Below are 16946 nucleotides of genomic sequence, written 5' to 3'. Positions count from 1 at the left end.
ATTACAGTTTTATATCTTTATGTTTGGAGCCTGAAATGTGGCAAAAGGTTGAAGGGGGCCGAATACTTTTGCAATGCACTGTATATTATATATATATATTGTAGCAGAGTGTCCCAGAGAGAGCCAGGAAAAGTCCTGTTCGGGGTTTATACATCACCCAGGCATCTCTCCTATACCTTTTGGGATCTCTGAGCCATGATCCAGTTCGGATCTTCGTCCTCTTCACCAGGCCAATTTAATCTCACCTGAGACAGACAGCATCTCTCTCTCAGCCTGGGAAAACAGACAACGTTTGTCTATGAGAGCGGAAGGTCAGTAAAACTACCTGTGTGTGTCTTTGGAAGCTGACAAGCTGTAGGCTTGCTCAGTCTGTGTTAGTTAGGGACTGCATTGTGTGTAGTAAGCACCAGGACACGGCTAGGCTTTTGTTTATTATTATTATTACTGCTTGTTTTCTAAAAAGGCACTGTACAGCACCTGTATACAGACTTGTATATAGCACCAATAAACACCGCACTGTTTGTCACTACCTCACTGGATTTTGTATCTGTGCCTAAAAAACTGCTTATCCCAGGGAGCTTTGCACCTGCTACCTGTTCCCCAGCTTACATATGCTGGAGGCCTGAGGGCACTGGTAGTAAGTTACTACTTAAAGGGCCAGTACCTGGAGTGACTAAACATGGAGGAAATCCTCAAACAGTTGGTGTTATCCAACGCTGCACAGCAGCAAGCAAACGCTGCACAACAGCAAGCAAACTCTTTGATTCAACAACAGATTGGTGCTGTACAAAATCAAACCCAGTTGATGTTTGAAAAACTGGCAAGTGCTGCAGAAGCAGACAGAAAGGTGCTGGTTGAGGTGGTGCAGACACTTGCACAGGAGTCTGCTGTGAAAACAGAAACAGTTAGAGACCGCTCCTCAGCCATCCATGTTGGTCGCGTCCTGTCCAAGATGACTGCTGATGATGACCCAGAGGCCTTTCTGGTTACATTTGAGAGAACCGCTGAGAGGGAAGGCTGGCCCAAAACCCAGTGGGCAGGATTGGTCGCTCCCTTACTTACTGGGGAATCGCAGAAGGCCTATTACGATTTGGAGTCCGTGGATGCAGGAGAGTATGAAAAGGTCAAGCAGGAAATCCTGGCGCGTCTCGGTGTCAACTTGGCCGTTCTAGCCCAGCGGGTCAACAGCTGGTCCTTCCGAGATGAGAGGCCCCCTCACAGATGTTTGACCTAATCCACCTGGCGCGAAAATGGCTACAGCCGGAGTCCTTGTCTGGGCCACAAATAGTGGAGCGTGTAGTCATGGATCGGTTCCTGAGGTCATTACCAACTCCTTTGCAGAAGTGGGTGAGTCAAGGAGACCCCAAGTCGGCAGACAACCTGGTGGAGCTTGTTGAGAGGTACTATGCTGCAGAGAACCTGGTCACCACTCCTACAGCCGCACGGACTTTCCACCCAAAGCCACGGTCTCCCCAGACAACCTGTAAGACTGTTCCAGGGGAAGTGGGCAAGGAGACAGGGGGGAGGATTTTTGGTGCCAGAGCTGAAGTTTGGCGTCTCAAACAAGGGAAGCCACTGCCTGTCAACAAACCTAACTGGGGTAACATCAGGTGTTTCCGTTGCCAGGAACTGGGACATGTTGCAGCAAACTATTCGTTGACAGATGAACCCATGCAGTGTGACATGTCTCTTAGAAGGCAGTCTATGTTTGCTGCTGTTTCATGCGCTGCTGCGCCAGGTGTAGGAAAACACATATGCCAAATGACTGTTAATGATAAGCCTATTGCAGCCTTGCTGGACTGGGGAAGTCTAGTGACTTTGGTTAAAGCAGAAATGGTTGAAAATGTGAATTTAAATGCAAAAAAAGTTGCTGTGATCTGTGTACATGGTGATACTCGGGAGTATCCTATAGCGACTGTTCGCTTTGAAACTGATTTAGGTACGGTGACCCATCCGGTCGGACTTGTGCCCCACTTAGTGCATGAGGCCATCATCGGTAGAGACTTCCCTAAGTTTTGGGAACTGTGGGACGGTCCCGACTCGGTCACAGTAACTGACTCAGTGGTGGAGCCAGAACCCCTGGCTATCACCGACAATGTGGGTTTAAGGGATCCCTCTCAAGGTTCCCCGGATTTTCCTTTCTCCGTTATGGCAGCAGAACTGGAGGAGCCTGAGGAAGTCCCCACAGTCAGTCAAGGTGGACAACCTTCTGCTAACCCTGAGGGTACATTGGAGTTTGCTGATCTTAATGTACACAAGGAAAATGTTGGTACCGAGCAGAGAAAAGACCCTACCCTTGCCAGGGCCTGGGAGAATGTAGTAATGATTAATGATGTACCTGGCGAACCAGGGGACAGGCCCTGTTTTCCTTTTTTCAGCAGCAATGAGGATTTTTTGTATCGTGTATATAAAAAGAACGATGAAATTGTTGAACAGTTGGTGGTCCCTAAGCCTTACAGACGAGTGGTGCTGGAATTGGCTCATGGACACTTACTAGGAGGTCATTTAGGGGTTGAAAAAAACCACTGAAAGGGTGTTACGCAGGTTTTACTGGCCTGGGATACAGAAAGATATTGACAATTATTGTCAATCTTGTCCTGTATGTCAGATGTCAGCCCCACTACCCCACTTCCGAAGTCCTTTAGTGCCCTTACCCATTATTGAAGTGCCCTTTGAGAGGATCGCCATGGACCTTGTAGGTCCACTCCCTAAGTCTGCCCGGGGTCATCAACACATTCTGGTAATCATGGATTATGCTACCCGTTACCCCGAGGCAGTTCCCTTACGCACTGCATCCGCTAAGAACATTGCTAAAGAGTTGTTCATGGTGTTCAGTCGCGTTGGGGTCCCTAAGGATATCCTTACGGACCAGGGCACCCCATTTATGTCACGAATAACTAAAGAATTGTGCAAGTTATTTAAGGTGACCCAGTTGCGAACCTCCGTATACCACCCTCAAACTGATGGCCTTGTAGAACGCTTCAATAAAACATTAAAGAGTATGTTAAAAAAGGTTGTGGACAAGGATGGAAAAAACTGGGACTTCTTGATTCCGTACTTGATGTTCGCCATCAGGGAAGTACCCCAGTCCTATACGGGATACTCTCCTTTTGAATTGCTTTATGGGAGACACCCTCGGGGACTCTTAGACATAGCCAAAGAAACCTGGGAGGGGGAGCAGACACCCCACAAAAGTGTCATTGAGCACATCGCTCAAATGCAGAACAGGATAGCAGCGATCATGCCTATGGTAAAGGAACACTTACTGCAGGCCCAGGCAGCCCAACAGAGAATATACAACAGGGGAGCCCGACTCCGTGTCTTCTCACCTGGTGACAGGGTCCTGGTGTTAGTTCCCACTGTCGAGAGCAAGTTCCTAGCTAAGTGGCAGGGTCCCTTTGAAGTATTGGAGAGAGTTGGGGAGGTCAATTATAAAGTGCATCAACCAGGAAAAAGGAAGCCAGAGCAGATTTACCATATTAATCTGTTAAAGCCCTGGAAGGATAGGCTGGCCTTAACTGCGAGGTCCATCCCTGTGACATCTAGGGTTACTGAGTCCCCTCTGGTCCCTGAGGTCACGGTTCCAGACACCCTGTCTTATTCCCAAAAACAAGAAGCTAGAGAGTTCCTGATAAGGAATAGAGAGAAATTTTCGGAGTTACCTGGTACGACTTCAGCAGTTCAGCATGATATTGTTACTGAACCTGGGGTCCGTGTCAAGCTCAAACCGTACCGAATTCCCGAAGCGAGGAAAAAGGACATTAGTGATGAAGTAAAAAGGATGCTGGAGCTAGATGTCATTGAGGAATCCAATAGTGACTGGTCTAGCCCCATCGTTTTAGTCCCAAAACCTGATGGTACTTGGAGATTCTGTAACGACTTCAGAAAACTCAATGCAGTGACAAAGTTTGACACATACCCAATGCCCAGAGTGGACGAACTTATAGACAGACTTGGCAAAGCCCGCTATCTAACTACTTTAGACTTGACCAAAGGATATTGGCAAATACCCCTGACTGGTAGCGCCAAAGAAAAGACTGCGTTTGTTACCCCAGAGGGTTAATTTCAGTATAAAAAAATGCCTTTTGGGTTGCAAAATGCCCCTGCGACATTTCAGAGGGCCATGGACAGGACCCTAAGACCTCACTGACAGTATGCAGCTGCCTATCTGGACAATATAGTGGTACATAGCACTGACTGAGTCTCACTTGCCCCGTGTACAGGCAGTTATGGATTCCCTCTTCAAGGAAGGTTTTACAGCAAACCCAAAAAAATGTGCCATTGGTTTAGAGGAAGCCAGGTATTTGGGCTACACTATTGGTCGTGGAGTCATTAAACCTCAGTTAAACAAAGTAGAAGCCATCCAAGAATGGCCACGTCCTGCAAACAAGAAGCAGGTCAGAGCCTTTCTTGGAATTGCAGGGTACTATAGGAGGTTTATCCTGAATCTTGCAACTCTAGCTGCCCCACTGACCGACCTTACGAAAGGGAAAGAATCAGTAATGGTGAAATGGTCCCCAATAGCAGAGGAGTCTTTCCAAGTCTTAAAGAAGGCTCTTTGTGCACAGCCAGTGTTGTACTCCCCTGATTTCTCCAAGGATTTCTTGGTTCAGACGGATGTGTCTGATGTAGGTATTGGGGCCGTATTGTCACAGGTACACAATGGGGAAGAACACCCTGTGGTGTACCTGAGCAGAAAGCTTAATGAACACGAGAGAAAGTATGCAGTCATTGAAAAGGAATGTTTAGCCATAAAGTGGGCCTTGGACGCACTAAGGTACTATCTGTTAGGGCGCCAGTTTGATTTGATAACTGACCATGCTCCTCTGAAATGGATGGCCCAAAAGGAGACTAATAGACGGGTGAACCGGTGGTTTTTGGCTCTACAAGATTACTCCTTCACTGTAAAACACAGGCCAGGTGTTGAGATGGGGAATGTAGATGCCCTGTCCCGTGTTCACTCCTGTTTGGCCACAGGTGTTCCAACCCTGGGGTTGAAACAAGGGGGGGGATATGTAGCAGAGTGTCCCAGAGAGAGCCAGGAAAAGTCCTGTTCGGGGTTTATACATCACCCAGGCATCTCTCCTATACCTTTAGGGATCTCTGAGCCATGATCCAGTTCGGATCTTCGTCCTCTTCACCAGGCCAATTTAATCTCACCTGAGACAGACAGCATCTCTATCTCAGCCTGGGAAAACAGACAACGTTTTGTCTGAGAGCGGAAGGTCAGTAAAACTACCTGTGTGTGTCTTTGGAAGCTGACAAGCTGTAGGCTTGCTCAGTCTGTGTTAGTTAGGGACTGCATTGTGTGTAGTAAGCACCAGGACATGGCTAGGCTTTTGTTTATTATTACTGCTTGTTTTCTAAAAAGGCACTGTACAGCACCTGTATATAGACTTGTATATAACACCAATAAACACCGCACTGTTTGTCACTACCTCACTGGATTTGGTATCTGTGCCTGAAAAACTGCTTATCCCAGGGAGCTTTGCACCTGCTACCTGTTCCCCAGCTTACAATATACACATATATATTATATATAAACCCAATTCCAAAAAAGTTGGGACACTGTACAAATTGTGAATAAAAACAGAATGCAATGATGTGGAAGTTTCAAATTTCAATATTTTATTCAGAATACAACATAGATGACATATCAAATGTTTAAACTGAGAAACTGTATCATTTTAAGTGAAAAATACGTTGATTTTAAATTTTATGGCATCAACACATCTCAAAAAAGTTGGGACAAGGCCATGTTTACCACTGTGTGGCATCACCTCTTCTTTTTATAACAGTCTGCAAACGTCCGGGGACTGAGGAGACAAGTTGCTCAAGTCTAGGAATAGGAAAGTTGTCCCATTCTTGTCTAATACAGGCTTCTAGATGCTCAACTGTCTTAGGTCTTCTTTGTTGCATCTTCCTCTTTATGATTCTCCAAATGTTTTCTATGGGTGAAAGATCTGGACAGCAGGCTGGCCATTTCAGTACCCGGATCCTTCTTCTACGCAGCCATGATGTTGTAATTGATGCAGTATGTGGTCTGGCATTGTCATGTTGGAAAATGCAAGGCCTTCCCTGAAAGAGACAACGTCTGGATGGGAGCATATGTTGTTCTAGAACTTGGATATACCTTTCAGCATTGATGGTGCCTTTCCAGATGTGTAAGCTGCCCATGCCACACCCACTCATGCAACCCTATACCATCAGAGATGCAGGCTTCTGAACTGAGCGCTGATAACAACTTGGGTTGTCCTTGTCCTCTTTAGTCCGGATGACATGGCGTACCAGTTTTCCAAAAAGAACTTCAAATTTTGATTCGTCTGACCACAGAACAGTTTTCCACTTTGCCACAGACCATTTTAAATGAGCCTTGGCCCAGAGAAAAAGCCTGTGCTTCTGGATCATGTTTAGATATGGCTTCTTTTTTGGACTATAGAGTTTTAGTCGGCAATGGCGAATGGCACGGTGGATTGTGTTCACCGACAATGTTTTCTGGAAGTATTCCTGAGCCCATGTTGTGATTTCCATTACAGTAGCATTCCTGTATGTGATGCAGTGCCGTCTAAGGGCCCAAAGATCACGAACATCCAGTATGGTTTTCCGGCATTAACCCTTACGCACAGAGTTTGTTCCAGATTCTCTGAATCTTTGGATGATATTATGCACTGTAGATGATGATAACTTCAAACTCTTTGCAATTTTTCTCTGAGAAACTCCTTTCTGATATTGCTCCACTATATTTTGCCACAGCATTGGAGGAATTGGTGATCCTCTGCCCATCTTGACTTCTGAGAGACACTGCCACTCTGAGGCTCTTTTTATACCCAATCATGTTGCCAATTGACCTAATAAGTTGCAAATTGGTCTTCCAGCTGTTCCTTATATGTACATTTAACTTTTCCGGCCTCCTATTGCTACCTATCCCAACTTTTTTGGAATGTGTAGCTCTCATGAAATCCAAAATGAGTCAATATTTGGCATAACATTTCAAAAAGTCTCACTTTCAACATCATTTGATATGTTATCTATATTATATTGTGAATAAAATATAAGTTTATGAGATTTGTAAATGTGTCCATTCCTTTTTTACAACTTTTTTGGAATTGGGTTTGTGTATGTATATTATATATATGAATATAGAATTAGGTAGATGAATGAAAATTGAGGGACCTGATCCACTTGTATAATAAATCAGCTTGCGACCAAGGAAACAACACCCGCCTCCGAGCACGTTCTCGCGAGATGCTGCAGCTGTGCTGATCGGAGGCGGGTGTTGTTTTCTTGGTCGCAAGATGATTTATTATACAAGCGGATCAGGTCCCTCATCTTCCTCCGTGTGGCGGTTTGACCTTCAAGGTCTCCTTCATCTGGTGGGTGTTGTTTCCTTTGTCACAGGCTGAATTATTACCCAAGCGGATCAGTTCCATCATCTTCCTCCTTGTGGCGTTTTGGCCTTTTAGGTTTTTTTCAACTGGTAAGCAGGTCGTGTTTATGGTGGTGGCTTGAGCACTGGCGGTGGAGGATACAACATCATGTGTGATTTTTATATGAAGATTTAGTTCACATTAATCACTATTCGTGTTGCTCATGAAGATATGTGATTCACTTTATCACAGCTTTGGGACTTTTTTAGTTTTAATTTTTCTTCACATCACACCAGTTTATTGCTTTGACTGATATTGTTTGGTCACTTTATATCACCAATAATTTTCATTCATCTACCTAAATCTATATTCATTTATTCATATAATAAAAAATGTTATGTTTGTTATTGATCACTGTTTTTACACAACTTGTATTATTATTTTGTTCTTTTGTGGTATCTCACTGGAAGTTGCTGCTGATTATCCTGTTAACTAGCAAGGTTAAGTACATGCTTCTATTTTAACACATCACTACAGCTAAGTGGAGCTCCCTGTGCCCTCAGCGTCCTCCTGTATTCCCCTGTTTACAGTCAACGTGACCTCTGTGCATCCAGAGTCCCCTGCCTTCCTGAGCCTCCAGTGACACCTGCACTTCTATGCCTTCTAGTGACACTTGCTCTTCTGGGCCTTCGGCAACCCCTGCACTCTAGTGTCTACAGTAACCTCAGCCCTTCTGCCTCCAGAAACTCAGGGATTGTGTGCACCCCTTTGATCCAATGTCTCAAAGGGTCACTGGAGACACAGGGATCATATCAGTGACTCCAGTGACCCCAGCATATCCAGTGGCATTTGCACTTGCACAATGTTTCTAGTAACTTCTGTGTATACAGTGAACCCCAGTATCTCCAGTAACCCCTGCACTCGTGTGTCACATGACATCTATTGGATCTAACTATGTCACCCAGTGGTCTCAGAGCATCCTGCATCACTCAGTGACTCCAAAGAATCCAGTCACATTTAGCGACTTTCGAGCATCCTGTGTCATCCTATTATTCCAAATGCACTCTTTGACACCTGCATCTCCATGCAACCTCAAGAAAGTTCCTCTTTCTGGATTCTGTTCCCTTGTGGATATGGATCCCTGTCTTTGAAAGTTTGTTCAAACCATGAGGTACCCTAGCCCCATACTGATCCTAACAAGCTTCTTGCACAAAAGCTTGATGCCCAGGAAGCCATTCAAGTCCAGGTGATTCAACATCCCCATGCTCTCTCAACTAGCGTGAATCAATTAGAAGTTATTCTCAGTCCAGCTCCCAAACCTCCAGACCAATTAAATATCTCCCCAGGGTGGCTATCTGTCCTGTCTAAGACGTATATGCTTTACTTGCTGCTATCACCACAGAAATTCACTACAGACTACACTACCGTGGCCTATTCAGTTTCAAAATCTCACTGCTAAACTCGCCTGCAACAATGTTACCAGTGCCTCATATTTAGTTTGCACCCCATGGTTTCTTATACAGCCATACGTTTTTCATTGCCAGTCATGGATTGGAGCAGGTGGGGGAGGAATGGGCGGCCTCCAATCCCATCTGTTTCCAATTCATCCATTAGCAAGCATGTACTTCCTTTTGTGAAGTAATTTTGTGGCTTTCTCTCCTATTTCAGCTCATTATGTGGAATACCAAGATGTCTTCCCCAAGCACAATGCAGATCAATTGCTATCACATTTTCTGTACGATTGTGCCATCAACCTAATTCTGGTCTCCACTCACCTTAGAGGTTTGGTCTATCCTGTCAGACTCCCTCAAACCAAGGCCATGGCAATCAAATCCTGGACTCCAAGATGTCTTGTACAAATCCTCATGTCTTTGGAATGTGGGAGGAAACAGGAGTACCTGGAGGAAACCAACTCAGGCACAGAGAGAACATGCAAACTCAAGGCAGGTAGTGGCATGGTTGGGATTCGAACCAATGACCCTAATGCTACTAATTGAAGTGCTAACTACTTAGCCACCATCACCCAAGTTGCCCTAGTCCCAGTATATAGCCCCATACAAGGTACTCAGCTGAGTAAACGTCTTACCTGCATGTGTTTTATTATATTTAATAATGAAGTTCAAGTCATCTAGAGCCTCGTTTGCCTTCCCTTGCAGCAAGAAAATCAGATGTCTATGCCAATATGCATCCAGCAGTTGTGGCTCCTGTTTTATAACCTGTGAAAAAGACAGTGGGTTTTGTTTTACTTATTCTTATATAAACATACACATTGGGATCATGATGTACAGCCCTGGCCAAAAGTTTTGAAAAGGACACAAATATTAATTTTCACAAAGTCTGCTTCTTCAGTGTTTTTGTGAGATGTTACTATGGTATACTAAAGTATAATTACAAGCATTTTTAAGGGTGTCAAAGGCTTTTATTGACAATTAGATTAAGTTTATGCAAAGAGTCAATATTTGGAGTGTTGACCCTTCTTTTTCAAGACCTCTGCGATTCTCCTTGGCATGCTGTCAATCAACTTCTGGGCCACATCCTGACTGATGGCAGCCCATTCTTGTATAATCAATGCTTGGAGTTTGTCAGAATTTATGGAGGGGGGTTTTGTTCACCTGCCTCTTGAGTATTGACCACAAGTTCTCAATAGGATTAAGGTCTGAGGAGTTTCCTGGGCATGGACCCAATATTTCAATGTTTTGTTTCCCAAGCCACTTAGTTATCACTTTTGCCCTAAAGCAAGGTGCTCCATCATGCTAGAAAAGGCATTGTTCGTCACCAAACTGTTCTTGGATGGATGGGAGAAGTTGCTCTCAGAGAATGTTTTTGTACCATTCTTTATTCATGGCTGTGTATTTAGGCAAAATTGTGAGCCCACTCCCTTGGTTGAGAAGCAACCCCACACATGAATGGTCTCAGAATGCTTTTCTGTTGGCATAAAACAGGACTGATAGTAGCACTCAGGTTTTTTTTTTTTCTGGACAAGGTTTTTATTTCGGATGCCACAAACAATTGGAAAGGGGACTAATCAGATTAGAGAAAATTACTTTACCCTAGTCCTCAGCAGTCCAGTCCCTGTACCTTTTGCAGAATATCAGTCGGTCCCTGATGTTTTTCCTGGAGAGAAGTGGCTTCCTTGCTGCCCTTCTTGACACCAGGCCATCCTTCAAAAGTCTTCGCCTCACTGTGTGTGCAGATGCACTCACACCTAGCTGCTGCCATTCACGAGCAAGCTCTGCACTGGTGCTGCCCCAATCCCTCAGCTGAATCAACTGCTGGAGATGGTCCTGGTACTTACTGGACTTTCTTGAGCGCCCTGAAGCCTTCTTCACAACAACTGAACCTCTCTCCTTAAAATTCTTGATGTTCTGATAAATGGTTGATTTAGGTACAATCTTAGTAGCAGCAATATCCTTGCCTGTGAATCCTTTTTCTATGATGATTGCATGTGTTTCCTTGCATGTAACCATGGTTAACAGAGGAAGAACAATGATTTCAAGCACCACCCTCCTTTTAAAGCTTCCAGTCTGTTATTCTAAATCAGTCAGTATTAAAGAGTGATTTCCAGCCTTGTCCTCATCAACACGGATACCTGTGTTACCGAGAGAATCACTGACATGATGTCAGCTGGTCCTTTTGTGACAGTGCTAAAATGCAGTGGAAATTTTTTTTTTTTTTGGGATTAAGTTCATTTTCATGACAAAGAGGAACTTTGCAATTAATTGAAATTCATTTGATCACTCTTCATAACATTCTGGAGTAGATGCAAATAGGCATCATAAAAACAGGCAGCAGACTTTGTGAATTTATTTGTGGCAGTCTCACAACTTTTGGCCATGGCTGTATCTTTCCAGATCCCATCCCAGATCCAATCTCCAGAAAATAGGGTGAAAATACAGTAACTGTTTTGTTAATAATTTCTATATTGACTTACAGGACACTAAAAATGTTTATTACTGAGGAAACATCATTTGGCCTTAAGTCTACCTTATCTGACTAATTCCTATTAATGAATCTCAGGATACAAGAAGTGAAATACCAGATGCAGATCGTACTAATGGTCTACAATATTACATTTTCAGAACCCATAATGAGACAATTGCGGAGGTGTTTTGTAGTCCACAGATACAACTGAGGACAATGTATTTGATAAGAGTGCAGCACAAGAATCATAATTATAGATCTATAGATTATAGAACACAGAAAGCCTTTTATCTCACAAGATTTCTGGCAGGAACAGCAGGTATTTTGTGCACTTCTCAAATACAAATTTTAAAACACTTTCAATAGTATATTTAACTGACCAAGGGGGAGCAAATAAGAGCTGTTCACAGTTTGAGTTTACATACACTTTGGGGTTGATTTACTAAAGGCAAATAGACTGTGAACTTTGCAAGTGCAGTAGCGCTCATCTTCCCCAGGCTTAGTGAATGTGGTGAAACTCTGCCGTTATCCATCATCTAATCATTTGCAAGCAAAAATGCTTTTTATTTTCCTAGCACCTGATTGGGTATTCTTTACAAGTTGAAGCTTCACTACATTCTCGAAGCTCTGGGGAAAAGTGCAACTGCATTTGCAAAGTGCACAGTCTATTTACCTTTAGTAAATCAACCCCTTTAAGGTATTGGTTCAAGAAAATGCAAAGTAACACACAAGTGCAAACTTAGTCATATTTGGCTTCTATATTTTATAATACAAAAATTAATCCTTTAGTATCCTTAAATGTCATTCAGTCACACAATATGTATGCCTACTACATAGTGGTTGGTAAAATGTAAAGTAGAAATTGGGAAATAACCAATTGACAGGACAGCAATTGATCTCTGATTCCTGACTCAAGCTAAAGTGCCAAATTCAGAAAAATCAAGTAAAAAAGAAAAGCAAGTATAGCTAAATAATAAAGTGCATACTAATATTTAAAAAGTAATTATTGACAATTATAACATCCAAGGGTGAGTATTCAAAGTTTAAAATAATCCTAGTCAGAATGGGCTATAAAATATATCGGTTACAGGTACACCTGCAAAACAAATTGACTGACCTTTTCTACTGCCTGTACTATTCTGTTCAAGAGAAAACCTCTGCTTAAATCTACTGAGAAACCAATACTTCCAGGAGTGACATTCTCCATGTTCCCACACAGTACTCCATGATTCATCCCACCGACCAGTGAGAATTGTGTGGGATTGAAGAGACTGATGCTTCCAGAAGTTTTGGTTTCCCCAGCAGACATCAGAGGATTTCTCTTGAATGGAACAGCATAGGCAATGGAAAGGTAAGTATACACCTGCTTCCTTTGAAAGTATGTCTGCTTCTAACTTATTTATAATGATATGCCCACTTTAAAGATATACATTCTTGGGATATAAACTTAATTCTTGCCTTGCGATCAAATGACACTCAAGCAGCCAGTTAAAGCATATCTAAACCCAATAAAAAATGTTGTATTATATATATATATATATATATATATATATATATATATATATATATATATATATATATATACACACACAGCGAGGGAAAAAAATATTTGACCCCCTGCTGATTTTGTACGTTAAAAAAAAAGTTATAAATTAATTTGCATTTTAATGAGTGAAAGAAGTATTTGATCCCCTATCATTTAGCAAGATATCTGGCTCCCAGGTGTTTTCTATACATGTAACGAGCTGGGATTAGGAGAGCTCTTTTAAAGGGAGTGCTCCAAATCTCTGCTTGTTACCTGTTCAAAAGACACCTGTTCGCAGAAGTAATCAGTCAATCAGATTCCAATCTCTCAACCATTGCCAAGACCAAAGAGCTGTCCAAGGATGTCAGGGACAAGATTGTAGACCTAAACAAGGCTGGAATTGGCTACAAGACGATCGCCAAGCAGCTTGGTGAGAGGGTGACAACAGTTGGCGAGATTATTGGCAAATGGAAGAAACAAAAAAATAACTGTCAATCTCCCTCTGTCTGGTGCTCCATGCAAGATCTCACCTCGTGGAGTTTCAATGATCATGAGAATGGTGAGGAATAAGTCCAGAACTATACGGGAGAATCTTGTCAATGATCTCAAGGCAGCTGGGACCATATTTCAAAAAAACAATTAGTAACACACGGAGGGACTGAAATCCTGCAGTGCCCGCAAGGTCCCCCTGCTCCAGAAAGCACATGTACAGGCCCTTCTGAAATTTGCTAATGAACATCTAAATGATTCAGAGGAGAACTTGGTGAAAGTGTTGTGGCCAGATGAGAAAAAAAATCAAACTCTGTGGCATCAACTCAAGTGGCCGTGTTTGGAGGAGGAGGAATGCTTCATATGACCCCAAGAACACCATCACCACCATCAAACGTACAGGTGGAAACATTATGCTTTGGGGGTGTTTTTCTGCTAAGGGGACAGGACAACTTTACCGCATCAAAGGGAAGATAGACGGGACCATGTACCGTCAAATCATGGGTGAGAACCTCCTTCCCTCAGCCAGGGCACTGAAAATCGGTCGTGGATGGGTATTCTAGCATGACAATGACCCAAAACACACAGCCAAGGCAACAAAGGAGTGGCTCAAGAAGACTCACAAAATTCCAGAGGCAGAGTACAAGAAGCTATTAGCACACAAGAATTTTCATTTGTTGCAGTTGTCAAACAGCTATAAAGGAAGCAAAAAGAAGACATGCATTGTAAGACTTTTCATACACTTTTAATCTAAAAAGTCTGAACCTTCATGTATGTTTTTTCCAGGCCAGTGGCTTACTAGGTAGTGATGTGAGAATCAGGATGAACCCAGTGAACTGTTCTCACATGTCCATCCTCACAGGTCAACTTTCATAAATAAATGTTAGGAAAGTTTTTTCAGCTTCTTACCATATCTAAATCTTGCAAGGCGAGGAGTAGATTCCCTAGTTTTCTGTGCAGGGCGCCTCTTCTGCAGTAATGGAATACAGATGGTCTCTCCTGTTTCTCTATTAAACTGGTGAGATAGGAAATCTCACTCTCCACATCTTGCACAGAAGCTGCTGGGTCCTCTATAAGGACAGGTGGTACTGAATCCAGGCCTGCTGCCCATGGAGTATCCTTCTTTTCAGAGTCAGGCAGAATCACTGGACCAGCTATATCAAAGTACTGTGCTTCATCTTCCATAGATGCCCAACTTGGTGGAAAAACTTCATCAAACCAATTATTCCAGATGTCTCTCACCCATTCGCGAATATCCTGACCAGTTTGGGCACCACCCTGTGTTCTTAAAAAGGATGAAAAGTCTAACTGGCGAGGGAGACTGGAGCTCCGCAGATGCTGAGTGGGTCTTGAACCAATGGCCATTCTTTCAACTGACACAGATCTGTATGAATATAAATATAAACCAGGGCTGTAATTTTAACTACAAATATTTGTATTTTATGTAAACAACGAAGATCAAACACTTGTTCAACATTAGTGGAATTTATAGGCACAACATAAGGCAGATACACTAATAGAAAATCAATCTTTTATTAAACAAAGTATTGTAAATGGACGGTGATCATGATCTGGTGTATACCAGCCTAATACATGAACATGTGAAATAATGCAAATGTACTTTTCTATATCCAACTGTCAACGTATTTCACAGTAGACTTTTGCTTCCTCAGGACAGTTGGGTTTATGTGTTGAAATTCATCTGGTGGCATGACAAAAGCCATGCAAATATATAGGTCTTAAAGGTGGACACAGGGCTAAACAGAACCACAATACCCAGGAGATGACCACAGAAAATGGAGGACGAGGACAAACAAAAGGCATATAGTGTCATGGGCACAATTTTATGTAAAAGGAAAATGAAGGAATCGACACTAATGGATGTGCTGTTATCTAAAAAGAAATAAGGCTATTCCCCAAAGGGTAATAAGGGTGACAATCCCCTGAAAGGATAGCCAAGTGAGCTCCTGGAGTTAGTATTATAGATCCACCCAAAAGAAGGAAAGTCCCATCTGTCTTGTGTACATGACTAGTTCCCGTTGCCCATCATTGTATTTCATGTGCAAGTACAGTATAATCCCCATTATACTGGCAATGTCATTTGATGCTGCATGGTGTATGCTAAGACTTGCAGTAAATAGCCTGCAATGTGTAGATGGTTTTAATGGTATGTTTAAAGCAGAGCTTTAACATGCAAACCAAATTTAAAAGAATACGCTTTAAAATCATAGTAATAACAAAGCCACATTAATAAAAAAAAGAACCCTGCTTTCCCACACACTACCTTCAGAATTTGTTTCTCCTGGCACAATTGTTGGTGCGAAGTCAATTCTTGTGCCAGGTCCTCCACTGGGAGTACAACAGAATAATGTCTCATGCCCAGTGCAGGGATTTCATAGAAAGCATGCTAAGAAGGTCACTACCATAATGTAAGTCCTCTGCCAGCAATGTGAAGAGAACAGTACATGTGCATTGAAGGGGTGCAGAAAAAGGTATTTTTTTCCTCTTATTAAAATCAATTTATCTAAGTCCATTAAGCTTTGATGATATAAAGCAATGTAGGGTTATACTGCTGCCTGCAGGAGAATTGGGCACAAGGCAATAAAACCAGAGGCCTGCCCTTTAAGGATATAAACCCTCATCTCACCAGCTGTAGCAAGTAATTCAAAGAGGAAAACAGTAGTGAAGGGAGAGAGCTGTGCTTGTAAATGAGCAATAATCATTTTTCTCTATCGTCCATTGAGGGACACAGCTCAGATGATATCAAGCAAAGTAACAGCCCAAACAGAGGAGCAGGCACAAATAGCAACAGATTGTCATGGACACCTGGAAGTTCTGGAAGCTGTAGAGGTAGAAAAAGGCACTGGGAACTGTAACCTGACCTCAAGGAAAAAAAGGAGCATCTTGATGCAGGATAGGAAGGCGTTGGTAAAACTTATGCTTGCACATCTGAGCTAAGAGCTGACTCTTGTTGTTTTTTTAATTACTTTATCCTCTGACCAGCACTTATGCCAGATTGTTTTGCAAAACTGAAATGAAGAGATGCCTGTGATAGAAGAGAGAAAGCATCCAGTACTGCATCACACATAAAATGTGAAGCAATGGCCACTTTAGTGATTTAGACCATGCAGATAAAGTCTGGGAAATAAGAACAGTGGCTAGTAAATGTTTAAGGGTTGATCCCGCTAAAAGGAATAGATAGTAGGAGCAAGAGCGTCTAACTTTTTGTTAGTAGGGTCCCTAAAGAAGGGAGCCTTATCAATAGGGATGGCCAAATCCTTTTCAGGAAGAGAGACTGGAATATCAACCTCAGGAGGAAAAGGACAGAGTGTCTTGCATAGTGAAATGCATAGGGACAAGGATTTTATTTCTGGGAATTCTTAATCTTTATAGAAATAGAGCAGAGTAAAAACCTTCGCTGCACGTTAAGGTTTTTGATCTCCTAGACCAGTGATGGGGAACCTTGGCACCCCATATGTTTTGGAACTACATTTCCCATGATGGTAAACTCCACTGCAGAGTGCATGAGCATCATGTGAAGCGTAGTCCCAAAACATCTGGTGTGCCAAGGTTCACCATCACTGTCCTAGACTGTAAGCTCTACCGAACAGGGCCCTCTGATTCCTCCTGTATTGAATTGTATT

The 16946-nt window shown here is 42.7% G+C and overlaps 1 protein-coding gene across 1 annotated transcript in view; it reads right to left on the bottom strand.

Moving 5' to 3' along the window:
- The window catches only part of LOC309569394 (uncharacterized protein), a 326566-nt gene that overhangs the window by 211401 nt on the left and 98219 nt on the right, over positions 1-16946 (bottom strand). Inside the window, exons 12-13 of the mRNA XM_082275209.1 lie at positions 14212-14686; positions 9454-9583 (exon numbers count right to left, since the gene is read on the bottom strand). Coding sequence (XP_082131335.1) covers positions 9454-9583; positions 14212-14686 — 605 coding nt within the window. The remainder of the gene's footprint in view (positions 1-9453; positions 9584-14211; positions 14687-16946) is intronic.

This window comes from Pelophylax lessonae (assembly GCF_965119305.1).
Source record: "Pelophylax lessonae genome assembly, chromosome: 13".
NCBI lineage: Eukaryota > Metazoa > Chordata > Amphibia > Anura > Ranidae > Pelophylax > Pelophylax lessonae.
The sequence above is the reverse complement of the archived record's forward strand: the minus strand, read 5'-3'. Positions and strand labels throughout refer to the sequence as shown.